This window comes from Nycticebus coucang, chromosome 17 (assembly GCF_027406575.1).
Source record: "Nycticebus coucang isolate mNycCou1 chromosome 17, mNycCou1.pri, whole genome shotgun sequence".
NCBI classification, from domain to species: Eukaryota; Metazoa; Chordata; class Mammalia; order Primates; family Lorisidae; genus Nycticebus; species Nycticebus coucang.
The window spans coordinates 38,706,897-38,728,073 of NC_069796.1; the positions used below are offsets into that span (position 1 = coordinate 38,706,897).

The 21,177-nt window shown below is 41.5% G+C and overlaps 1 protein-coding gene across 3 annotated transcripts in view; it reads right to left on the bottom strand.

Moving 5' to 3' along the window:
- NRG2 (neuregulin 2) overlaps nt 1–13,690 on the bottom strand; it is a 214,173-nt gene extending 200,483 nt beyond the window's left edge. For 2 of the 3 annotated variants that reach the window (XM_053566453.1, XM_053566451.1), the window contains exon 1: nt 12,574–13,690. In XM_053566453.1, the coding sequence (XP_053422428.1) occupies nt 12,574–13,264 (691 nt within the window). In that variant the 5' untranslated portion in view covers nt 13,265–13,690. The remainder of the gene's footprint in view (nt 1–12,573) is intronic. The other variant, XM_053566452.1, reaches the window with a different exon arrangement.
- Nucleotides 13,691–21,177: the final 7,487 nt, after the last annotated feature.

The window sequence follows — 21,177 nt, forward strand, 5'->3', positions numbered from 1 at the left end:
TTTAAAAATACATGGTTTATAACCTTGGACCACTGAAGATCATCAAACCTACTGGGACTCTTTACTAACATGATGTTTTCTCTTAGACACAGTTCTCTAGGAAGCGCTAGTTTTAAAGTGATCCCTTTATAGAACTAACCTAAAACCCATGCCTTTAACTTTTACTTCTGCTCAATGAGCCCTAGGCCAAAGTCAGATGATTTGCCAGTCTCCGAGGCTGACACCACACAGGGGAAGCTTGGAGCCCACATTGTGTGGCCCAGGTGAAGGCAGGGATAAATCTGGCAGAGGTGAAAGCAGTATTCCCGAGGCAAGCAGTCTCAGCTCCAGTTCCTATTTGCCCTCTCTGTCCGCTGAGGGCACACCGTGCACAATGGAAACCTACTCAGAAAATCTACACAGTGAAAAACAAAGAAAGCTCCCTCTCAATCTGGGGGCCACTCAAATGCCTCACTTTAGCTTACAATTTAGATTCTTTCCCAGCAGCAAGGCATTTCTCTCAGAGGTGGTGATGCCTTGCTCTGCCCAGAGAGTAATACTACCTGGCTCTTCTCAGTATTGGCCTGAGCCCTGGAGGTACCATCTGAACGGAATCACTGTTAGTACTTAGCCAAGACAATATAGGGTACACATTCCTAGGAGGCCAGTGAATGTTACTAGTCTTTTTGGAGAAAGCATTCCCTTTGGAAATAAAATCTGGAAAATATGGGAGAGGTCTTCTTGAAAAAATCCCAGGTTTTATCCAAAAGAACCTGACCTGAGAGAAATTTAGCCAGATTTGTTGGATATAGTTCCTCCCTCATCCTATCCCCGGCCTTGTTTCTACCTTCCCACTGGGCCTCTAAGACGTCAAGTCCAAGGAATGGTAGGGAACTCTGTACTAGAAATTTCTAGAAATTTTTCTGATTCTTACAAATGAGAGCTAAACAGAACCTGTTACATTTACAGAAGAGCAATCATGTCAGCAGGCCTAAATAGGAACGTGGAAAGCAAGGTGGGGTGAAGTGGGAGAGGCAGAACCTCATGTAAGAGGGGGTCAGAAGTAAAACCCACACAAATACAAACTATGAAAAAGAAACCAACTAATAGTAAGCAGTCATATAGGCTGCCTTTGGAAATCCACTGTCTTTTAAAAGAAATTCTTCATTTCTAAGCCTTGGTTTCTCTGCAACAATTGGATCTTGTAGTGAGACTCTTTTCTTCCTTTTTAAAAAATTCTTCTTTTAATTTTTTTTTTTCCCTGAAATCAATCCAATGACAGTGCTGGGTAAGTTGCACTTGATGCAGCCCTGCTGTTTTCACTCATGCAGATGGGGGATTCAGACATGACAAATCATCTACCAATCTACCTGTTCCATCCTGACTGGTAAACAAATCCTCCCCTTTAAAGCCATACAAAGAAGAGAGAGGTCAACTGGGCATTGCTTGTGAAATTTATTACTGGTCTAAGCAAGTACGGTGAGGTACTGAAATGAGATTATACCTACAGCCACAGGCACCAGAGGAAGGGACTTTGACGCAAGGAAGCTGGGTGCCAGAGCCTTCTACAAAGTAATGACTTGTAGTCCTTAGGAACTCAGAGCTGGAAAAGAACCTCCTCTGGAGAAACCCACCCAAATATATCAGCCAAACAGACATGGCAGAAAATGCCTCACTTCAAGGAAATGGTGAAAGAATGAACATGGCAAAGGAGAGACATTAGGAAGAAACATTGAGTTCTTGCTACCCCTACCCCTTCCCCCAAAAAACAAAAACATAAAACAAAAACTATGCTCTAAGAACCAGTACTGGCCTCCAGATGCCCCCAAACTGCCTACCAGGCAAAAAGGTATAGTCATTCCTAATTTGTGAACTCAGCTTACCAAGAAAAGGCACCTGGTCATACCTCCTCCATTTTAAGGTATTCAGCCTAAAGCTTGAACAGGCCCGATTAATAGAGTATAACTGGACACTCCAGCGAGAGACCAGAATGGGGAATATCCCAAAAGCTTGGATGGCAAGTGAAACTGGTGAATTTTGCAGAATGCCAACTAGCAAAAAGAAAAAAGAGGGAAGCCAAAATATTGACATACATGAGGAAAACTACCTAGAGATCATTCTAAAACTCAATAAAAGAGGAGAATTAATTGCAAGAAAACGATGAAACTATGGACCATTAAGGAAAAAAGGCAGTTGTGATGGCTCATGCCTATAATCTCAGAACTCGGGGAGGTTGAGGAGGGAGGACTGCTTAAGACCAGAAGTTTGAAACCAGGTTGAATAAATAAACTCCATATCTACCAAAAATAAAAAAAATCAGCCAGGTCTGGTGGTGCGTGCTGTAGTCCCAGGTACTCAGGATGCTGAAGGCAGAAGGATAACTTGAGGGGCCAGGTAGTTGAGGCTGCAGTGACCTATGATCATGCCACCACACTCCAGCCTGAGCTACAGAGTGAGATCCTGTATCAAAACAAAAACAAACAAACAAACCAAAAAATACCTCAACTGAATCATAACTGAGAAGCAAAATTTTGCCCTTAATCAAAATATCTAAAAACCTGAGTTGTCATTTGATAAATCTTGAAATTTGTCTAGAACAAAAGCAGTCAGGAGAGAAAGCAAATGAACTTACTGCTTCCTTTTTACGTGGCAATAGCCAATAATCAAATATTTACTTAATCATATTTTAAGTTACTTTCCCCAAGACTTTGAGATTGCTGTGAGCTGACGCCATAACACTCTGCTGAGGGGGATATAGTAAGACTCTGTCTCAAAAAAAAAAAAAAAAAAAGTAACTCAGTAATTTTTTGTAGTTTATCAGTGGATGGGTATTACATGTGTTTTGTTAAATTTATCTCTGTTTCCTATTTTTTGCCATGCTAGTCTATTCATGCTATATTATTATCAGTGGTATTATTAATTTAATTTTGCAGTTACTCATTATGATATATGGAAAGATAATTGTTTTGTTTTTTATATTGACTTTGTATCCTATCCAGTTATTACAGTAACTTTTTTTTTTTAATAGATTCCTTGGGATTCTCTATGTATATGTTTATGTTATCAATTAAAAGACACTTCACTTTTTCCTTTCTAATCTGTTTGCCATTTGTTTCTTTTTCTTGTCTTGTTGCACTGGCTAGGACTGCCAAGTGCAATGTTGAATAGAAGTGATAAGATCAGACATACTTTTCCTGTTCATTGGGGAAAGCATTTAGACTTTCACAATTAAATATGATGTTAGTGGAAAGTTTTTCACAGATACCCTTCCTTAAAAAAAAAGTCTATTAAATACAGTGTAATGACTAAGACCTTGGGCTCTGTAGTTAGACAGATCTGGTTTATTTTATTTTTTTTAACTGAGATGGGGATTCACTATGTAGCCCAGGCTGGCCTTCAACACTTGGGTTGAAGTGATCTTCCCATCTCATCCTACAGAGTAGCTGGGATTACAGGTGCTCACCACTGTGCCTGTCTGAACCTGGGTTTAAAAACCATCTTTTGCATTTTCTAGATGGGTGATGTTGGGCAATTACTCTCCACGTCTTAGTTTCCTATGAAATGCAGATAGTGATAACCCTTAATAGGATTGCTGTTTGTTAAATGAGATAGTGCATTTTAATTAACATATAAATTGCTCAATAAGTCTTAATTATTAACAAAATTTTATTAACAATGTAAGCAGAAAAACTAGGTAAATGAAAATATTAAGTTCTAGGAGTAGAATGGGGCAAGCAAGGAGAGAACTATTCACAAACAACCATGTTTTTTACTCTGGGCTAGTGGAGATGGTGATAAGAAGAGACTGTGTTGTATGTCATTTCATTTAGAGAAGCCCTATGAGTCCCAGGATATGAATGCTGGTCCTGTGGAGGTGCCAACTAAGGCTACAAATCTTGAAGTGCCCATGGATATGTCTTGGTCAATTTTTTGAGAAGCTTGCAGATAGATATTATTTTTCTCTGTTTCACAAATGGGAGGACTAAGACCCATACCTCACAAGGTGTCTTTCAAAATCTCATCATGCTTATGGGGCAAACCAAGTTCTGGAGTCCTGCCAGAACTTGGGACTTCATTGGGGCTTATCTTACATTTCACTGCTTTCAGGAGGAGTTGATGAGAGTCCCATGGACAATGGCTGAAGTCTTCCTCATTTTAAAGAAGAGGGGTCCCTGACTCATGCTGCTTTGATTTGGGAGCTTCCATAGTTGGGCATAGGTTCACACAGAATCATTAATCCTCTCTCTTTCCTTGTTTCTGTACTGAGTTGGAAGGAATGTGGTGGCTGTCCAGGGTCAGATGAGTAGAGATGTAATCATGTAACAGATAGCATTTTTTTCAGTTCATAGGATTTTATCTTAATTTTAAATAATTAATTAATTGATACATGGAACCTGATGAAAGTAAGAAAATTTACTTCTTAAGTGTTGGTAGGATAAATACTCTGTGCTTTGAGTTCCTTTTCTAAGTTTTTGGGGTATTATTACCTCTCAGGTCCTTGGCTGGCCACAAGTCCCTTGACCTGAAGAAGTATTCTTTGGGTAGGCACAGTGGCTCATACCTATAATTCTAGTACCCTGGGAGGCCAGGTGAGAAGATTGCTTAAGCTTAGGAGTTCAAGACCAGCCTGAGCAAGAGTGAGATCCTGTCTCTACAAAAAAAAAAAAAGAAGAAGAAGAAGAATTAGCAGAGAGTGGTGGTGTGTATGTGTAGTCCCAATTACTTGGGAGGCTGAGATTGGAGAGTCGCCTGAGCCTAGGAGTTTGTTTACCTGGGATGATAAACTGCAAAAAATTACTGAGTTACTTTTTTTTTTTGAGAGAGAGAGTCTTATTATGTTGCCCTCAGGAGAGTGTCGTGGCATCACAGGTCACAGCAACCTCAAAGTCTTAGGCTCAAGCAATTCTCTTGCCTAAGCCCAGCTATTTTTTTGTTGTAGTTGTCATTGTTTGGCAGCCCCATTGTATGTGGCCGTAGCCCTAGCCACTGAGCTACAGGCATGGAGCCATACTGAGTTACTTTTAACTTAAGCTTTCAAATGCTACTTACATAATTAAAAATAAACTCATCAGCCCAGCACTCAAGATTGGTGAAATATTATCCTACCTACCTCCTCGTTACCAAGCTCCTTGCCTGTTTCTCCCTTTCCTTCTGGTTATTTTCTATACCACAAACATGCCCCTCTACTATTGAGAATGTTGCTCCTACTGCAAGAAATACATTTAATCAACTGATTCATCTCCTTTATCTCCAAACCACTTTCACCTTGTTTATCTCTGACTGTTGGAACCCCATCTCAAACAACTTCTCCAAGAAACTTTCTGTAATCCTCTAACCAGGTATGATCCTTCTTTCCTCCATGACTCTTCTCCCCCTCTCCAAAGCACTATGTTGGCATATTTTACAGTACTTAAAATATTCTGGGTAGAATTACTGTTATAAGCTCATTGATGACAGGGACTATATCTAATATGACTCCGCTGAAGTGCCCTGTTCTTACACAGAACACATATTCAAATACTTGTTGAAGCAAATATTTAAAAGAATTAAAAGAAAGTCTTTTTAGTAATAGAACCTTTGGGATACCAAACTGCATTGCTGTCACGATAGAATTAATGGTGTCCTGACTTTTGCATGGGCTGGACTAAGTATTTGGCCATGTATTAACTTTTCTGTCATTCAATTTGAGAAACGGTAATTCAGTGTGGCTTCTGTTAGTTGAAAGGATATCAAGATCAAAACCAAGTAAAACATCTCAACCTAAAGAACAAAGACAGATCCTTAGTATTTATGAAACGGATCAGGGAGAGCAGGGGAGGGGAGAAAATGACCTTAGCACAGGACAGGAAACTGTGAATGATAAAGAAAACCATTATGGATTCTGTTTCTGAAGAGAGAATAAAAGTAACTGAACACTACATTTTGGGGGTCTGTGTTGCTAGTAGAATACAGAAGCTCTCTAGGATACCTGGTGCCTCTGCCAATCAGGAACTATCTGCCAGGGTAAAGGCAACGTTAACACCTACTATTGTCCAGGAGGCTAGCAACATAATCAGGTCCTGTGCAGAGGCATAGAGAAGAAATAACAGGCTCTGGAGATGCTAGGCCTTTGTCCCAGAGAAGGTCCCTGGAGCAGCTATTTGGATCTCACTGAAAGTACAAAGTGGGAAGGGAATGTTACTATAGAATGAAACTCATATTCCACACTCTCCCAGCAGCAACTAGCCAGAGAAGGAAGGCTCTTTCACCTAACTTCATTGCCTAATTATCAAAAACATCACAGCTGATTAGCAGTAACTGATCTCAATCAGTATGATTTTGTCTTTTGACCCCAGACTGACAAAACTTCCCAGCTCTTTGTCTAGGTATAGCATATCCTCTTTGATGTTATCCTAATGCCTTCTTTTTTTTTTTTTTTGAAACAGAGTCTCACTATGTCGCCCTTGGTAGAGTGCTGTGGTATCACAGCTCATAATAACCTCAAACTCTTGGGCTTAAGTGATTCTCTTGCCTCATCCTCTCAAGTAGCTGGGACTACAGGGGCCTGCCACAATGCTAGGCTATTTTTTTGTTGAAGTTCCCATTGTTGTTTTTAGCAGGCTTGGGCTGGGTTCAAACCCTCCAGCCCCAGTGTATGTGGCCAGTGCCCTAACCACGGAGCGATGCCGACCAATGTTATCCTAATGACTTTTAATCATTCTCTGTGTTTGCTTCAGTTCTTGCAGCCTTACAATACCCAATTCATCTGTGTATATTATTGCTTTAAAGGAGTCTACTTTAATTTCGTATAAAGCAGCTACTTTTCAAACTTGCCATAATTTAGCACTTCTACCAGTTCATTCATCTACTTTCCCCAGTTTTCTAATGAGTTCCCTTTATCATCTCTTGAAACCCATAAACTGGATTTATTTCTATGTACAAATTCCAAAAGTAAATGGGAGGAGAGGGTTAATTTGCTGGAAACATATAAAACAAAAATCCCCATACCACATCCATCCAAATTCGAAATTTGGGAGGAAATTCCTTTTACCTTATATGCCAATTATACTAACAACACTTTCAGGCCAAGAAAAGAAAGATTCAAGAAGTTGTTGAAGACTGCACAGGGAAAACTTCAATGACAATAATAACACCACTTCTTTGATAAATCAATGTCCCAAATTGTCAGATGCTGTTAAGCCAACAGGATTTAGAGGGTTAAGACTTCCCACTGTATAGATATTTGCATATTTACATTTTCCCCAGCTATCCAAATGACAACTGAAATCCTCTGAAAATGTAACACTATGTTCAAATCAGCTACCTTAAAAAGGTACTTCAAAACGGTATTTTATTTACTTATTTATTTATTTATTTTATTAAATCATAGCTGTGTACATTAATGTGATCATGGGGTAGATAAGTCCTCTGGAATCATACCAGCTACACATGAATATGGTCAGCAACTGGGATTTTTGGCTTCTGAATGAAAATCATGCACTGTATAGTTTTTCCCTTTTCATTTGTGCAATCATTTGATTTCCCACATGGACACTACTATGAGATTACAGAGTGTGTCAAACAGTAGGAATTGCATGAGCAGAGCTGCAGCCCTACATCTCAGTGACAAACCTTTGGATCTCTTCTTCAAGCATCCCAATTAAGACTTAGAAAATTCATTGTTACGGAAAACTTCTTAATGGCAAGGTACCCGAAAAATAAATTGGTATTTTCATTCCTGACCCTTGGATTGTAATTGTGAGGTAGAGTACTGGTTAAGGGGGGAAAAAGATCCTTTGAATATACTTAAGACAGAAAAGAACTCAGAGATAATGAGTTAAGATCTTGGGCTAGGTTAAAAAAAATACATATTACCTAGGAATTTACTATGAAATTAGCTTCATGACAAAATTAACATTGTCTGTTAAAAAAGATACAAGACTACTTTGAAAACTATTGTGTTTTTAGAGAAATAAACATTACAAGAATATGTTATTTTACAATAGAGCTTTAGAGCTGGGTAGAGGAGGACTAAGGGTAAGAGGGAAACTTTTCACCATATATCCTTATACATTGTCTGAATTTTGAGCCATATAAATGTACCACATATCCAAAAATATAAATAGACCAAAAAACAAATTTAGAAAATAAAATTAAAATACCCTAGATAATAGAAGATGGTGAAGAGGAAGCACACTTGCTTTGATTGGGGGCCAAGAGGAAATTAGTCACCTAGACTATTAATATACCACCCTCTCTTAGCTCCAAAAGTGTTTGCTAATTCAAATTTATAGTTGTCTTATTTTTGTTTAAATTTGAGGGTGGGCTAATGGTAATCCACCTTCCAAAAAAGAAAGTCTTCTCCAGCAAATCCTTTATTCTCTACTGCTCAAATCCCATTAACACTAATCAGCACAGTGATTAAGCACATTGTGGTTAAGTACTCTAGTTGATAACCATTCCTTTGGAAAAAAAGGTTCCCATAGCGACAGGTAAAGGCTATCACCAAACTCAGCTTTTCAGCTCAGGACTCAGTGTCACAGATCGGAGAGTTAAGATTGCTTTAGTTTAAATCTAGAGGCTTTCTTTTTTAACTTCACTTGACTTCATCCATTGAAAAGACACTTATGGAGAGTCCTTGCATGAGCTAGGCACAGTACCAAAACTGCGGGGGCAGGGGAGCTAGGAGAAAGAAAAGATACTGTTCCTGCCCCAAGAATTGCAGTCTGTAGAGGAAAAGGGCCACTACAAAAAATAGTGGTAATTATTTTAGGGGTTGTAATTCAATCCCTAAATCTATAACCAAGGCTTGTCTTCATCTCTAGGACTGGTCAGTTTCTAATCTAGTTTCACTTTCCCATCTTCAAACTGCAGCACAGCTGGGTTTCCAGCTGGCTGGGGAAGAAAAGATTCTTTAAATAAACAGCATTTTAAAAATATACAGTCGCTTTTCCTATACTGAATTTTGTGAACCACCTTCCTCTAATACGTGAATCTTTGGGCCAAATTAATTTAAAACTATCCTAAAGAATGTAAAAGTCTCCCAGGAATACTTACACCTTCTCCATGTTTAATAGCAGAGTACACTATAACACTGGAAAATTGCTAATCAGAAAATCCCAAAGGAAGAAATTATCTTTGTTTTTATGCTATCTACTGCATCTATTCACTAAGAAAGCAACTTTAAAACATGTATATAAGAAAACAACAAGATAAGGTATAATTTTACCAAAATATATGCAACCCTCTTTTAAAATGCAGAACTATTTGCAGAACAGATGCTTCTATAGTATTGTAGAGAGTTGCTAATCCCATGCAAGGCCTTTCTAACTCTTTCTCCTCTTCTTTCCATAGTAGGCACAGAAAATACTTTCTTCCACGTATCCATGCAATCTTCTTAGAAATGCAAAGATTTTACTCAACTCTTTACCACCAGCTATAGTATTTTTAGATAAATGATATACATTAGATCTGTCAAAACGTGCCCCCACGGGCAGGTCTTGTTATTCCAGCAAGACCCTGTCTACAGTTCCTCACCTTAGATCACAGACTTCAACATTTCACAATGGAAATTAGCCATTTATAAGGACCTTTCAGAAGAAGTCCAGTATGAGCCTGCACTGATGCTACTGAGGCATGTGTCAACATTTTTTTTTTTTTTTTAGAGACAGAGTCTCACTTTATCACCCTCGGTAGAGTGCCATGGCATCACAGTTCACAGCAACCTCCAACTCCTGGGTTTAGGCTATTCTCTTGCCCCAACCTCCAGAGTAGCTGGGACTACAGGTGCGTGCCATAACACCCGGCTATTCTTTCGTTGTTGCAGTTTGGCCGGGGCTGGGTTTGAACCCACCACCCTCAGCATATGGGGCCGGTGCCCTACTCACTGAGCTATAGGCACCGCCCAGCATGTGTCAACTTTTAAGCAAAACATATCCCTTCATATGGTACATTATCCCCAAATTTTGACTCCTCCACCCAAAAAAACCCCCCACTGCTTTCTAGATAGCCTCTGTAGGAACTATACCCCTCAGACTCAGACACACACAGAACTAAACACAAAGTAACAATGCAACCTCAGTTGCTCAATATAACAAGAGCCAGTTTCCCTGTTTTGCAATGGGCAAATCTTCTCCAAGGAGAAAATGTTCCCAATGACCCTATGGCCCAGAGGGCTTTCTTTAGAATAGAAAACATAAAAATTAATTTGTTAGCTATTTCCTGCTGAACACAAGGGCAGTGTTGTGGTTAGTTAGGATGATTTTGTTTCCTTATTTATTATACCATCACAAGTACATGTTTTCTTTAACCCCATGGTAGAAAATAAGATAAATGCAGTTTATATTCGTCTGTCATATTATCACCTATTCCACAAGTCTTACATGTATGTCCTGTAATTTTTAATCCCTTTTTATAAGGCCCCTCCAAATGACATCTATCTATATGCTATCAATTCAAAGCAAAATTTTTTGCATTTTAAAATGTTTACTGCCATACACAATCCTGCTCCTTGATAATTTGTGATGTGTGAGGGCCTCCCCTTTACCACAGACTGCAGTTCCAAATTTATCTTTTTGAGAACTATACTGCATGCTATTTTAATAATACAAGATGATCATAACCCCAAAACAGACTATATTTCTGACCATCAAATCTTTCATGATCTCTGTATTCAACTGTTAAGCTATAAATGCTCACTAAAGCAAAGAATGTATAACTGACAAGGCATATTATGTTGAGAAAAGGAGAAAGTAGGAGGAGGGGGACAAAGGAATAGAGAAGCCCTTTACTTTATTGGGTTATCTGACAATGACCATCAGGTCCTCCCTGGCCCAGACTAAGAATCATGTGGAGATGTGCACTGTGCATATTAAGAAGCAACTCACCAAAAACCAAAACAAAAGCTGTCCTTGGACAGGTTTAATAAATGTTTTTACTATCTATTTCTTAAAGTGTAATATAACTCTACAGCTCCCCAAGGGATCTCAGATAAAATATCAGAACAAAAAATTAGAAATTCTTGGCTGTTTCAACTTGTCATCATAAAACATTTCAAAGCATAAAACCAACATTAAAAAGCAGTCAACAATATTCCTTAGGATGATGTCAGAGTGATGATAAATTGCTATTATCCCCAAAGTTTCCCCCCTCCTTATTAAGACACTATCAAGATACCTTTCATTAAAGTCATCTCAGTTCCACACAGTACCTAGATATACTCTCACAACTAAACTCATAAAATTTATCTCTTGAAGAGAGTGGAGGGAGGGAAGCTTCCAAAGTCATAGGCATTGTTCTAGAAAGATGAGGGCAGCAAAACTTTACTATGAGCTTTTACACATATTTTGCTACTCAAAGTCTAGCTATACTACACAGAATCAGTTGGTAAACTGGTAAAAATATCAACTTCTGTGACAGTCCAGGACATCTATCATAATTCAGCCACTATACAGTCCAGAGAGTCATACTACATGCTAACAAATTCAGCCTTAGTTGAAACAAAATGAAACTCCAATATGAGTAACCACAAGACAAGCTAATGCCAAATATTTGAGTGTGGGAACAATTCACTTTGAAATATCTTGCTGAGAAGTAAGTCCTGGATTAAAGCACAAGAAGAAAAAGCTCTTAGACTGACACTTCTTTGACTTCTGATATGGGAGTTGTCCATTCTCAGTTGCACAGATCCATGGATTTCACTGTTTTGTTCCTAATTACCTGCATTCCTGTGCAGCACCCAACATCATAAAGATGAGAGATGCAGTCAACACATCCGGCCAGCAAGATGTCAGAGCTGAACTTAAAGCATTCAGCAGAAGTAAGTTACTCTATTTCATCATCATTACAATCAACAGACCTAGTGAGATCTCCCAGAAATAGCTCAAAGAGCTGTCTGCTTGCTAGTCTTGGAGGTTAAGAGAAGGCTGTGCTACACAGTTAGCAAAGACAGGCAATCAGGATGGAGAAAAACACCGGAGCCACATGGAGGACGGAAACAGTAGCAGAAAAAGTCCAACTCTGCCTGCGCCAGCGGTGTGGATGAGCAGAGCAGCCAGGCCAGGGGAGGAAGGAGGGGGCGGGGGCAATCATTCCCTAGGAGAACTTGTAAGCCGAGGCCTTCACAGCCTGGGAGTCTGCCCAGCTGCTCCTGTAGACCCTGCCAACCGGGGCACGGCAGGCTCGTGGGAGCAGTGCGGGCAAGGCCTCCGTGGGTCACTCCTGACTCACTGAGCCTCAGGCCCGCACCGCCCGGACCTCTCCGTTTTTCCTTCCGCTACTGGGCTATGATGGCAGCTTTCCAGCCCTACATGCCATACATCAGCCGCAGATCCCTGCTGGCATAGGCCGACGTCTCCCCCCGGCCCCCACCCCTGGCACACTTTGAACCTGATCCTCTTTCTCCCCAACCCCAGCCCCCTCACCCATCCGTGCCAGGAGCCCTGCCCAGGGACGGCCCCACCCCCCCAGCGCCCGGACGCGGCCAGGCCTGGGCACCACCCCCCCAGCGCCCGGACGCGGCCAGGCCTGGGCACCTGCAGCACTCCCTGCCCCACCCCCATTCTCCACCACCTCGCCCCTCCCCCCCATCTCTAGCAGAGGGAGGGGGCGACTCACCGCAGTCAGTGCACAGGATCTTGCCCACCTCTTTCTTGAGGTTTTTGCCGTTGGTGTCGAGAGGGGCAAAGGCCGTCTTAAAGACTAAGGGCTGTTCAGTGGGCTCCAGGAAAAAGATGTAGCGCTGGTTTCTTTCGAGCGGCGCGCAGGAGCCCACGCTGATCACCTGCTCGCGCTGCAGCCCCCCGCTCCGGAGCGGCCACTTGTCCAGCACCTTCACCAGCGCCACCCGACCCGACGCAGGCGGCTCGCGGGTGCTGTTTGAGCTGGAGCCGGCAGCCGGGACCAGCCCCTGTACCTTGCCCTCCACCACCACGGGTGCCTTGTACGCCTGGTCCTGCACCGACTTGAGGCTGGGCGAGTAGCAGGCGAGCGACACACCGAAGAGCAGCATGGAGAAGCCGGGGGCCGGGTCGCGCCTCATGCCGCCGGCGGCTGCGGCTCTCGAACGGGCGGCGGCTCTCCGGGCTGCGGGGCTGCGGGGCTGCGGCTGTGGCTGCGGCCGCGGCTCTGGGGGCGCAGCGGGACGGAAGATGCTGTTGTTGCTGCTGCTGCTCCTGCTGCTGCTGCCGCTCTCGCTGCTGCTGCTGCTGCTGCTCCTCTCGCTGCTGCTGCTGCTGTCGCTGTAGCTGCTGCACCGAGCCTTCTCCAGTGGCGGCGGCGGCAGCGCTGAGCAGCAAACCTGCCGCATCTGGCCAGGCCATTTGGGGGGCTCCGCCGCTCAGCCGCCGCCGCCTTGGGAGGGGAAACAGAGCCCTCTGAAAAACCGGAAACAGCGTAACGTTAGCGCTTCGCAGACCTCCACCGGCGGGCCGGGGAGGTGGCCCAGCTAGGGCAGGGTGCAGGCGGCAGGCGGCAAGCGGGCCGCGATGCGCAGCGCTGCGCAGCGCAGCGCTCCCACCCTGTGCGCCAGGACCTGGAGGAGGATGCGGAGGATGGGACGCCCGCCCACTTGCTCTCTCGCGCCCCCTCTACCCCCGGACCCAGAGGGGAGCGCGGCTTCTGCAGAGGAAGGTTGGGACTGCACTGCTTTAGTGTCCGCCTTCAGTCCGCAGGGGCGCGGGAGGAATCGTGCCACCCTTTGCTCTTGGGATTTATCAGCATGACAGTGGGGGTAGTGCATGAGGAAAGGGTGAAGAAGAGCTAACGGCTTCTGGCAGCATCCTATGAAGAAGGGAATGGGACACAGGGCGTGCCCCTGCCTTTGGCCATCGGTTGTAGGAGCCAGAGAGATTGCCACCGCCAGCCTCTCGCCTCCTAGGCTGTCACCTACTCTGGGAGGACCCTGGAGGCCGGCCCCTAAATGATCCCACGTGCTCGGCCCTGCCACCGCCTGGTGAGCGCTGGATATTTGAGTTGAGGTAGGGAAGGATCCAAGCCTTGTCATTTTGGAAAGAGTTGGGGCTAGGAGTCTTGTCTTGGCATTGAGGACACCTAACAAGAGGTGGTGGTTGGGAGAGGTGTTGGGAGTCGCCAAGACTCCAAGGTTTTTCCAGCAGCCACGTGGGACTATAGCATCTCATCTTTTTTTTTTTTTTTAATTCGCTCCCCTCGGGAGATGGGGGTTTTTCTTGGGAGCCAATTGAGAGCTAGAGCCTGTCAGGGCCAGAGGCTGCTCCATAAAAATGGTTCCTTTTTTTTTTTTTTTTTAATCTGAAGCTTGCAAGAGGCAGAAGAGTTTGCTCCACTGAAGCCAGCATCTGATTTAAAACACACACAGAACTACTGAAAAACAAAAAGCAAACAACAAAACAGATTCATAATTCATTCTCTTATCAATGAAGGTACAAAGAGTTTTCAATAACCAGCTTTTATCTTTGAAGGGTGTTGAGCTCAGGAATGCCAGTGAGGTCTTTGAGAATTTTATCCTTGACTAGGCCCCACAGGAATCTGGCCCAAGGATGTGTAACTTAGGCTAGGATTGCTGTTCTGGAAAGGAAGGAGCTACACCTTCCTGTCTTAAGAGACACCTTAAACTCAATATATCCAAAGCCAACAGCATCACTTCTCCCACCCCTCTCCAAATTCTCTATCCTTATTAATGGCACCATTTTATACTTGGCCACCCAATCTGTTACAATAAGTCCCTTAAGTCTCATCTCTCCTCCTCCCTTTTCTAATCAATCACAAATCCTTTGGCTCTACCTTTTACAAATCTCCAATTTATATACTTCCTTTCCAACTCTACTGCAAATACCTTAAGTCCAAGTCCTCATCACCTCTCACCTGAACCTCAAAGCCCCCTAACTGGTCTCTATCTCTTTTCACTCATCACCTACTCCAATCCTACCACTGCCAGAGTAATTTTTTTAAAAATAAAATGTACATATGATTTGGGCATGTTACTGCTGTCAGGAGTGAAGTCCAAACTCTTCCACAAGGCTCTTCATAGGATTCTTCTACCTAGCCTGAGAGGCAACCTCCTACCCTAGCAAACCACAGCACATTATGTAGTTTCTTAATGTGCTTCCACACATATGATATCTCTTGTGTCCAGAAAGCCTCAACTCTACTTGGAAAATTTGTGTTTACCCAAAGCCCAGATCAGTGTTAATACCTCATTCCCCCTTTCTATATCTGCCTCCAGGCCCACCACCAGACACATACATGATGGAAATAATCCCTTCCTCTTTGTTACTGTGTGTCTCACATACAGTATTACTATTATGGTACTTGTCCATATTGTACTCTAAGCAGCTATTAATGGCTCTGCATCATCCATCAGATTCAGCACCTCAATAGACTATGTTCTATTAGTCTTGGATCCCTATTAAGTTCAACACAGTGCCTAAAGGAAGGATCAGCAAAGCTTCAGTAAAGGAAGGTAGGAAGGAAGAAAAGAACCAAACATCAGCACTCTTAAAGGCATCAAGGCAGCCTTCTTGGCCACTTCAATGCCCCTTCCTTTCATTTCCATAGATCACAGATCTCATAAATCACCTTAAGGAAGATGGCTACATTTAATTTTAATTTCAATGAAAGAAAAAGTCCCAGAGGGGAAAAAGGACTTATCCAGTATCTCAGCAGGACTATACTTAGTCTTCTGTTTGTGAGACCAGAATAGTGGTGAAAAGCTTGTGCTCTAGAATCAAGTAGAGCTAAGATTTAAGCAATTTTGTAACGTACTAACATTGAGATAAGTCTATTTCTCTCTTTAGGCCTTAATTGCCTCATCAGTATAATGGAGAAAATAATAAGGTCAACATCATAAAGCTGGTTTTTGCTCATTATGTACCTATTCAATAAATATCAGTTGGGTGGCTCCTTTGACACCATACTGGTTATTGGGCATACTCTGATGAACCAAACTGACACTATCCCTGATCTCAAAGCTTACACTCTGGTTAGGGAGGCAAGAGTAACCAAGTAGACAAATAGGTAACTAATTACTTGTAGTGATGAGGATCCTAAAGGAAATAAATAGGATGAAATGACAGAGAATAATGGAAAGGGGAGAAGGTAGGTTTATTTGAGAAGGGACTGGTTCTCTAAGGAGATACCATTTAAACTTAGACTAGAAGGATAAGGATATATATCTCACACATGTATTATGTGAGATAATTTGTAAAGTTCTTAGAACAATGTCTGGTGCAGAGTAAGGGCCAAAATTAATGTTATATTAATGTTATATATATGTAATAAATATTATTAATAATTTACCTATCCCAGTGGTTCCCAATATAAGAGCTGAGAATCTCTAAGTAGCATATAGTAACAGCACACTAGAATTTTCTATATATTAAAACATTCAGGCCAGGAACAGTGGCTCACGCCTGTAATCCTAGCACTCTGGGAGGCCAAGGAAGGTGGATTGCTTGAGCTCATGAGTTCGAGGCCAGCCTGAGCAAAAGCGAGATTCTGTCTCTACTAAAAATAGAAAAATGAGGCAAGAGGATTGCTTGAGCCCAAGAGTTGGAGGTTTCTGTGAGCTGTGACGCCAGGGCACTCTACCCAGGGTGACAGCTTGAGACTCTGTCTCAAAAAAAAAAAAAAATACAATGCAATTTTCAATAGTACATGCAATGATAAATAAAAATACCTAATCTTTTTTTTTCTGTACCATTTTAAAGTACAGCAAAGTATAGCAGGACATCGATAAGTGAAGTAAAGCCAGGTGAAGGTGGTTAAGATATGCTGCCATTTTGTCTTTTTAAAAATGATACATGTGAATCTTTGCAATATATAGTTACCTTTAAAAGCACATGGTAGAAATTGAAACAATAGTTGGCTGGGGGAAGGGCAATGTGTAACTGAAGGATGGGGTGCTTTTATGGTATAGGAAGGGAATGTGTAACTGAAGGAATAACACTTTTATGGTATTCTCCTTTGTACCTCATGAAATAGTCTACCAAATTCATGTACTTAAAATTTTAAGAGGGGGCGCTCTAATTTTTCAATGTTGCTGAATATTTATCATGCATTTTTTCAATCAATGGCTACTTAAACTAGAACTGTTATTATATGTGATTCCATGATTTTTTTTACCTTAAAATGAGATTCTCATGCTAAAAAGGTTGGAGATTACTTCACTGTAATTATATCCTGTTCAGAGAACTTAGAATGCAAAGTTAAGTTTTAAGATCACAACAGCCTCCTAGAATTCCTGTGGTCATAGAAGATAGGGACTTAAGCAGAGACTTCCAAAGGAAAAAAAGGCACCTTTTCACATTTGCTCACGGTGTGTTGTGTATGAGGATCCAGAATTGGCCTCCGTCACTTAGGGTAGTTGGTTTCATAGAAGAACTGAATTCACTTTTTCCTGGAGTTCAAAGTGAATTAGTATGCATGTCTTAGAAAATAAGACCTAATATCCTGAACCTGCTAACTCTGTATCATAATTTAATAATTGATAATAAAAATAATAACATATATCATTTATTAGCACCTCGCTCTAACCAACTGAGCTAACCAGCCAGCCAACATATATCATTTATTAATAGCTTTTGCATGTCTGGAGCTTCAGTTTATTATTGCTGTGCATCAACAACATTACATTTTATAAATTGAAAATTTATAGAGGTTTAATAACTTGACCAAATGACAGGCAGAGCTAGGACTCTAATTCAGGCTTGTTCATTGCCAAAGCACAAAGCACCAAAGCTTTGTGCACAGCACCACCAGTTTCTAGATGAGAGGCATTCTTTCAGCATCACATTCATTGTCATCTAAGAAATCTCAAGTCTTTCCATAGTATTTACACAAATATACTATTTGAAATCCCTAACACTGAAGAGCAAATGGGAAAAGCATTGTTTTACAAAAAGATGAGGAAAATTGACACAAAAAGAATTTTAGTGACTCTCCCAAGATAACAAAGCTACTTTTGAATAGAACCACATGAAGAAATGGAAGACAGACCTATTCACTACACCATGGCTCACCACATGGTTGTGAAAAAAACTGGTTCATGGTAGCAGTGGGCTGTGTCACTATGTAATAATCACTAAGAACAAAAACAGAACTAGACAGAATGGTATAGACATTCTGAATTCAAGATAGAACACCCACATGAAAAGCTTGGCTTCTTTTCTCAGATCCCTCCCACACAAGATGGGTTTCTTCCAGCTTTAGCCAGTGTAACAGGCCAGAAAGTGCCATTGAACCAGATTACATGACTTACTATATCCAGGAGAACTGGCTAGTCAAGAAGCTATGTATGGCCTTTATCTGGTCACCGAGTTTCACAAATCAAGTCAAACGTTTGCAGGACAGTCTCACTTTCTAAATAAAGACATTTTGTAAACTTCTTTTTTCTCCTTTTGAGATCTGTTTTCTAAATTTGGCTTTCAGAGTCACTTTCAGGTTTTGTGTAGTTAATTTCTTTTCCTCCAAGGATTTTCAAACAAGGGACTGACTAGAAAACACGTATTGAGGATCAGAATTTTAGCACGGGGAAAGACTCATGTCAATGTAACTCATGTCCTCCTTTCAGAGAGACATGAAGACTATGGAGATTCTTTGATTTATTCAAGGGTCACACAGCCTAGTTAGTGGAAGGAACATCTACTACCCTGACTCCTTGCCTACTGCTCTCTTGTCTACTTTTCAAAATCCTGGTTCCACCACTACTGCCATGTATGCTTGGGCAAGTCACTTTGCCTTTCTAAGCCTTAATTTCCTCTACCAATAAAGCAGGGATAATAATAACTCCTATCTTTTAGGAGTTTTGTAAGGAGTAAGTGAGATAATTCATGCAAAATGTGTGACATGGTACCTGGCACAAGCAACTAGCTAAGAATGAGAGCAATGGAGTCAAATTGCCTGAGCATGAATTCCAGCTCTGCCACTTATTTAACTGACATTTTGGTTTAGTTCCTTAACTCCTCTGAGTTTCTTCAACTATAAAATGAATAAAATGATAATAGTTTCTTCTTCATTAAAACTGTTATGAAGCCGGGCATGGTGGCTCAGACCTGTAATCCTGGCACTTTGGGAGGCTATTGCTGGAGGATTGCTTGAGCCTAGGAATTTGAGACCAGCCTGGGCAATACCAAGACCTAAATCTACAAAAAAAAAAAAAAAAAAATTGGCAAGTTGTGGTGGTGAAGTCCTGGAGTTCAAAGTTGCAGTGAGCGTAATCCCAGCACTTGGGAGGCCGAGGTGGGTGGATTGCCTGAGCTCACAGGTTCGAGACCAGCCTGAGCCAGAGCAAGACTTCATCTCTAAAAATAGCTGGGCATTGTGGTGGGCACCTATAGTCCCATCTACTTGGGAGGCTAAGGCAAGAGAATTGCTTAAGCCCAAGAGTTTGAGGTTGGTGTGAGCTGTGATACCACAGCACTCTACTAAGGGCTACAAAGCAAGACTCTGTCTCAAAACAAAAAAAAAGAAAAGAAAAATTGAGCTATGACAATGCCCTACATTCTAGCCATGGCAACAAAGTGAGACCCTTTCTAAAAAAATAAAAAAAATGTTAGATATTAAATTAGATTAAATTAAATAACTCACTTAGAATAAGGTTCAGACATGTTAGCCATTATTAGTCTCACTATAATAATTATTTTTCTTATTTTAAGTAGCCATACTTCGGCCAAAATTCAGTAGTTTTAAAAGCATTCATTTTCCTAAGTTTTGAACACATGCTAAAATTTTTATTTATTTATTTATTTGAGACCATGGTAGAGTGCTGTAGTGTTATAGCTCACAGCAACCTCAAACTCTTGGGCTTAAGCGATTTTCTTGCCTCAACCTTCCAAGTAGCTGGGACTACAGTCTCCCTCCACAAAGCCCAGCTATTTTTTGGCTGTAGTTGTCATTATTGTTTGGCAGGCCCGGGTTGGATTCGAACCCTCCAGCTCTGGTGTATGTGGCCGGCACCCTAGCCGCTGAGCTACAGGTGCCAAGCCTACATGCTAAAATTCTTAACATTAGAGACTAATGTTCTGCTTTAGAACGTTTAAAAAGAAAAAAAAAAAGGGCTCAGCACCTGTAGCTCAGCAGCTAGGTTGCCAGCCACATACACCGGAGCTGGCAGGTTCGAATCCAGCCTGGGCCTGCCAAACAACATTGACAACTACAACCAAAAAGTAGCCTGGCATTGTGGCAGGTGCCTGTAGTCCCAGCTACTTGGGAGGCTGAGGAAAGAAAATCACTTAAGCTTAAGAGTTTGAGGTTGCTGTGAGCTGTGACACCATAGCACTCTACCCAAGGTGACAGCTTGAGACTGTGTCTCAAAAAAAAAAAGGCTCCTCATTGGTAGTCCCAGCTCCCTATCAAAAGAGGCCATGATTCAATAATTTATAGCCAAAGGCTATGTATGTTTAGAGTTCAGGGGCTTCCACTCCCCAATTTGCTGAAAAGGATAGCAGCCCTTCTGTCTGAGTTGCTCCATCTGGGATAATAATACTTATTTCTTTGTAAAGTATTTGGGGACATTTGGATGAAGAGTGCTATGTAAGCACAAATTATTATCTCTTTTCCAGATATCACTATTAGATCCAAATCCAGAATCTCCCTAAAATAGACCATAACAGAAGCACAGTCTGGACACAACATACCTGTCCTGTACTATCACAACTAGATAATACATTCATGCTTGACATCATCTTTAGTTTTCTTTTACGTGCCATAGCAGATCTAATTTGGATAGGGAAAAAATGAGATGTCCTCTAGATAGATGTTTTTGTTGTCTAACTTTCAAAGATTTCCCTTCCCCCTCTGTTTTCCTAATTTGTGTATTTGGAATCCTCTTATGAGGTCAACAGGAACTCTGAGTTTAATTCAACTCTGGGGGCATGAAACAGAACAAGAAGAATGAATTATCCTTTTATTCCCAAATCCTCAGGCTTGTATACCTTTGAGTGTCCAATTCAACCACATTCCTGCCTCGTAATTTTCAGTTCATGTGCATTCTTTTTCATTTGGTTCTTAGACACTTCCAATATCATCTGAAGTCAGCAATTTTAAGACTTTACTTTTCCTGATTCTTCTTTTTTTTTTTTTTATTAAATCATAGCTGTGTACATTAATGTGATCATGGGGCACCATACCCTGGTTTCATAGACCGTTTGACACATTTTCATCACACTGGTTAACATAGCCTTCCTGGCATTTTCTTAGTTATTGTGCTAATACATTTACATTCCACCTTTACAAAGTTTCACA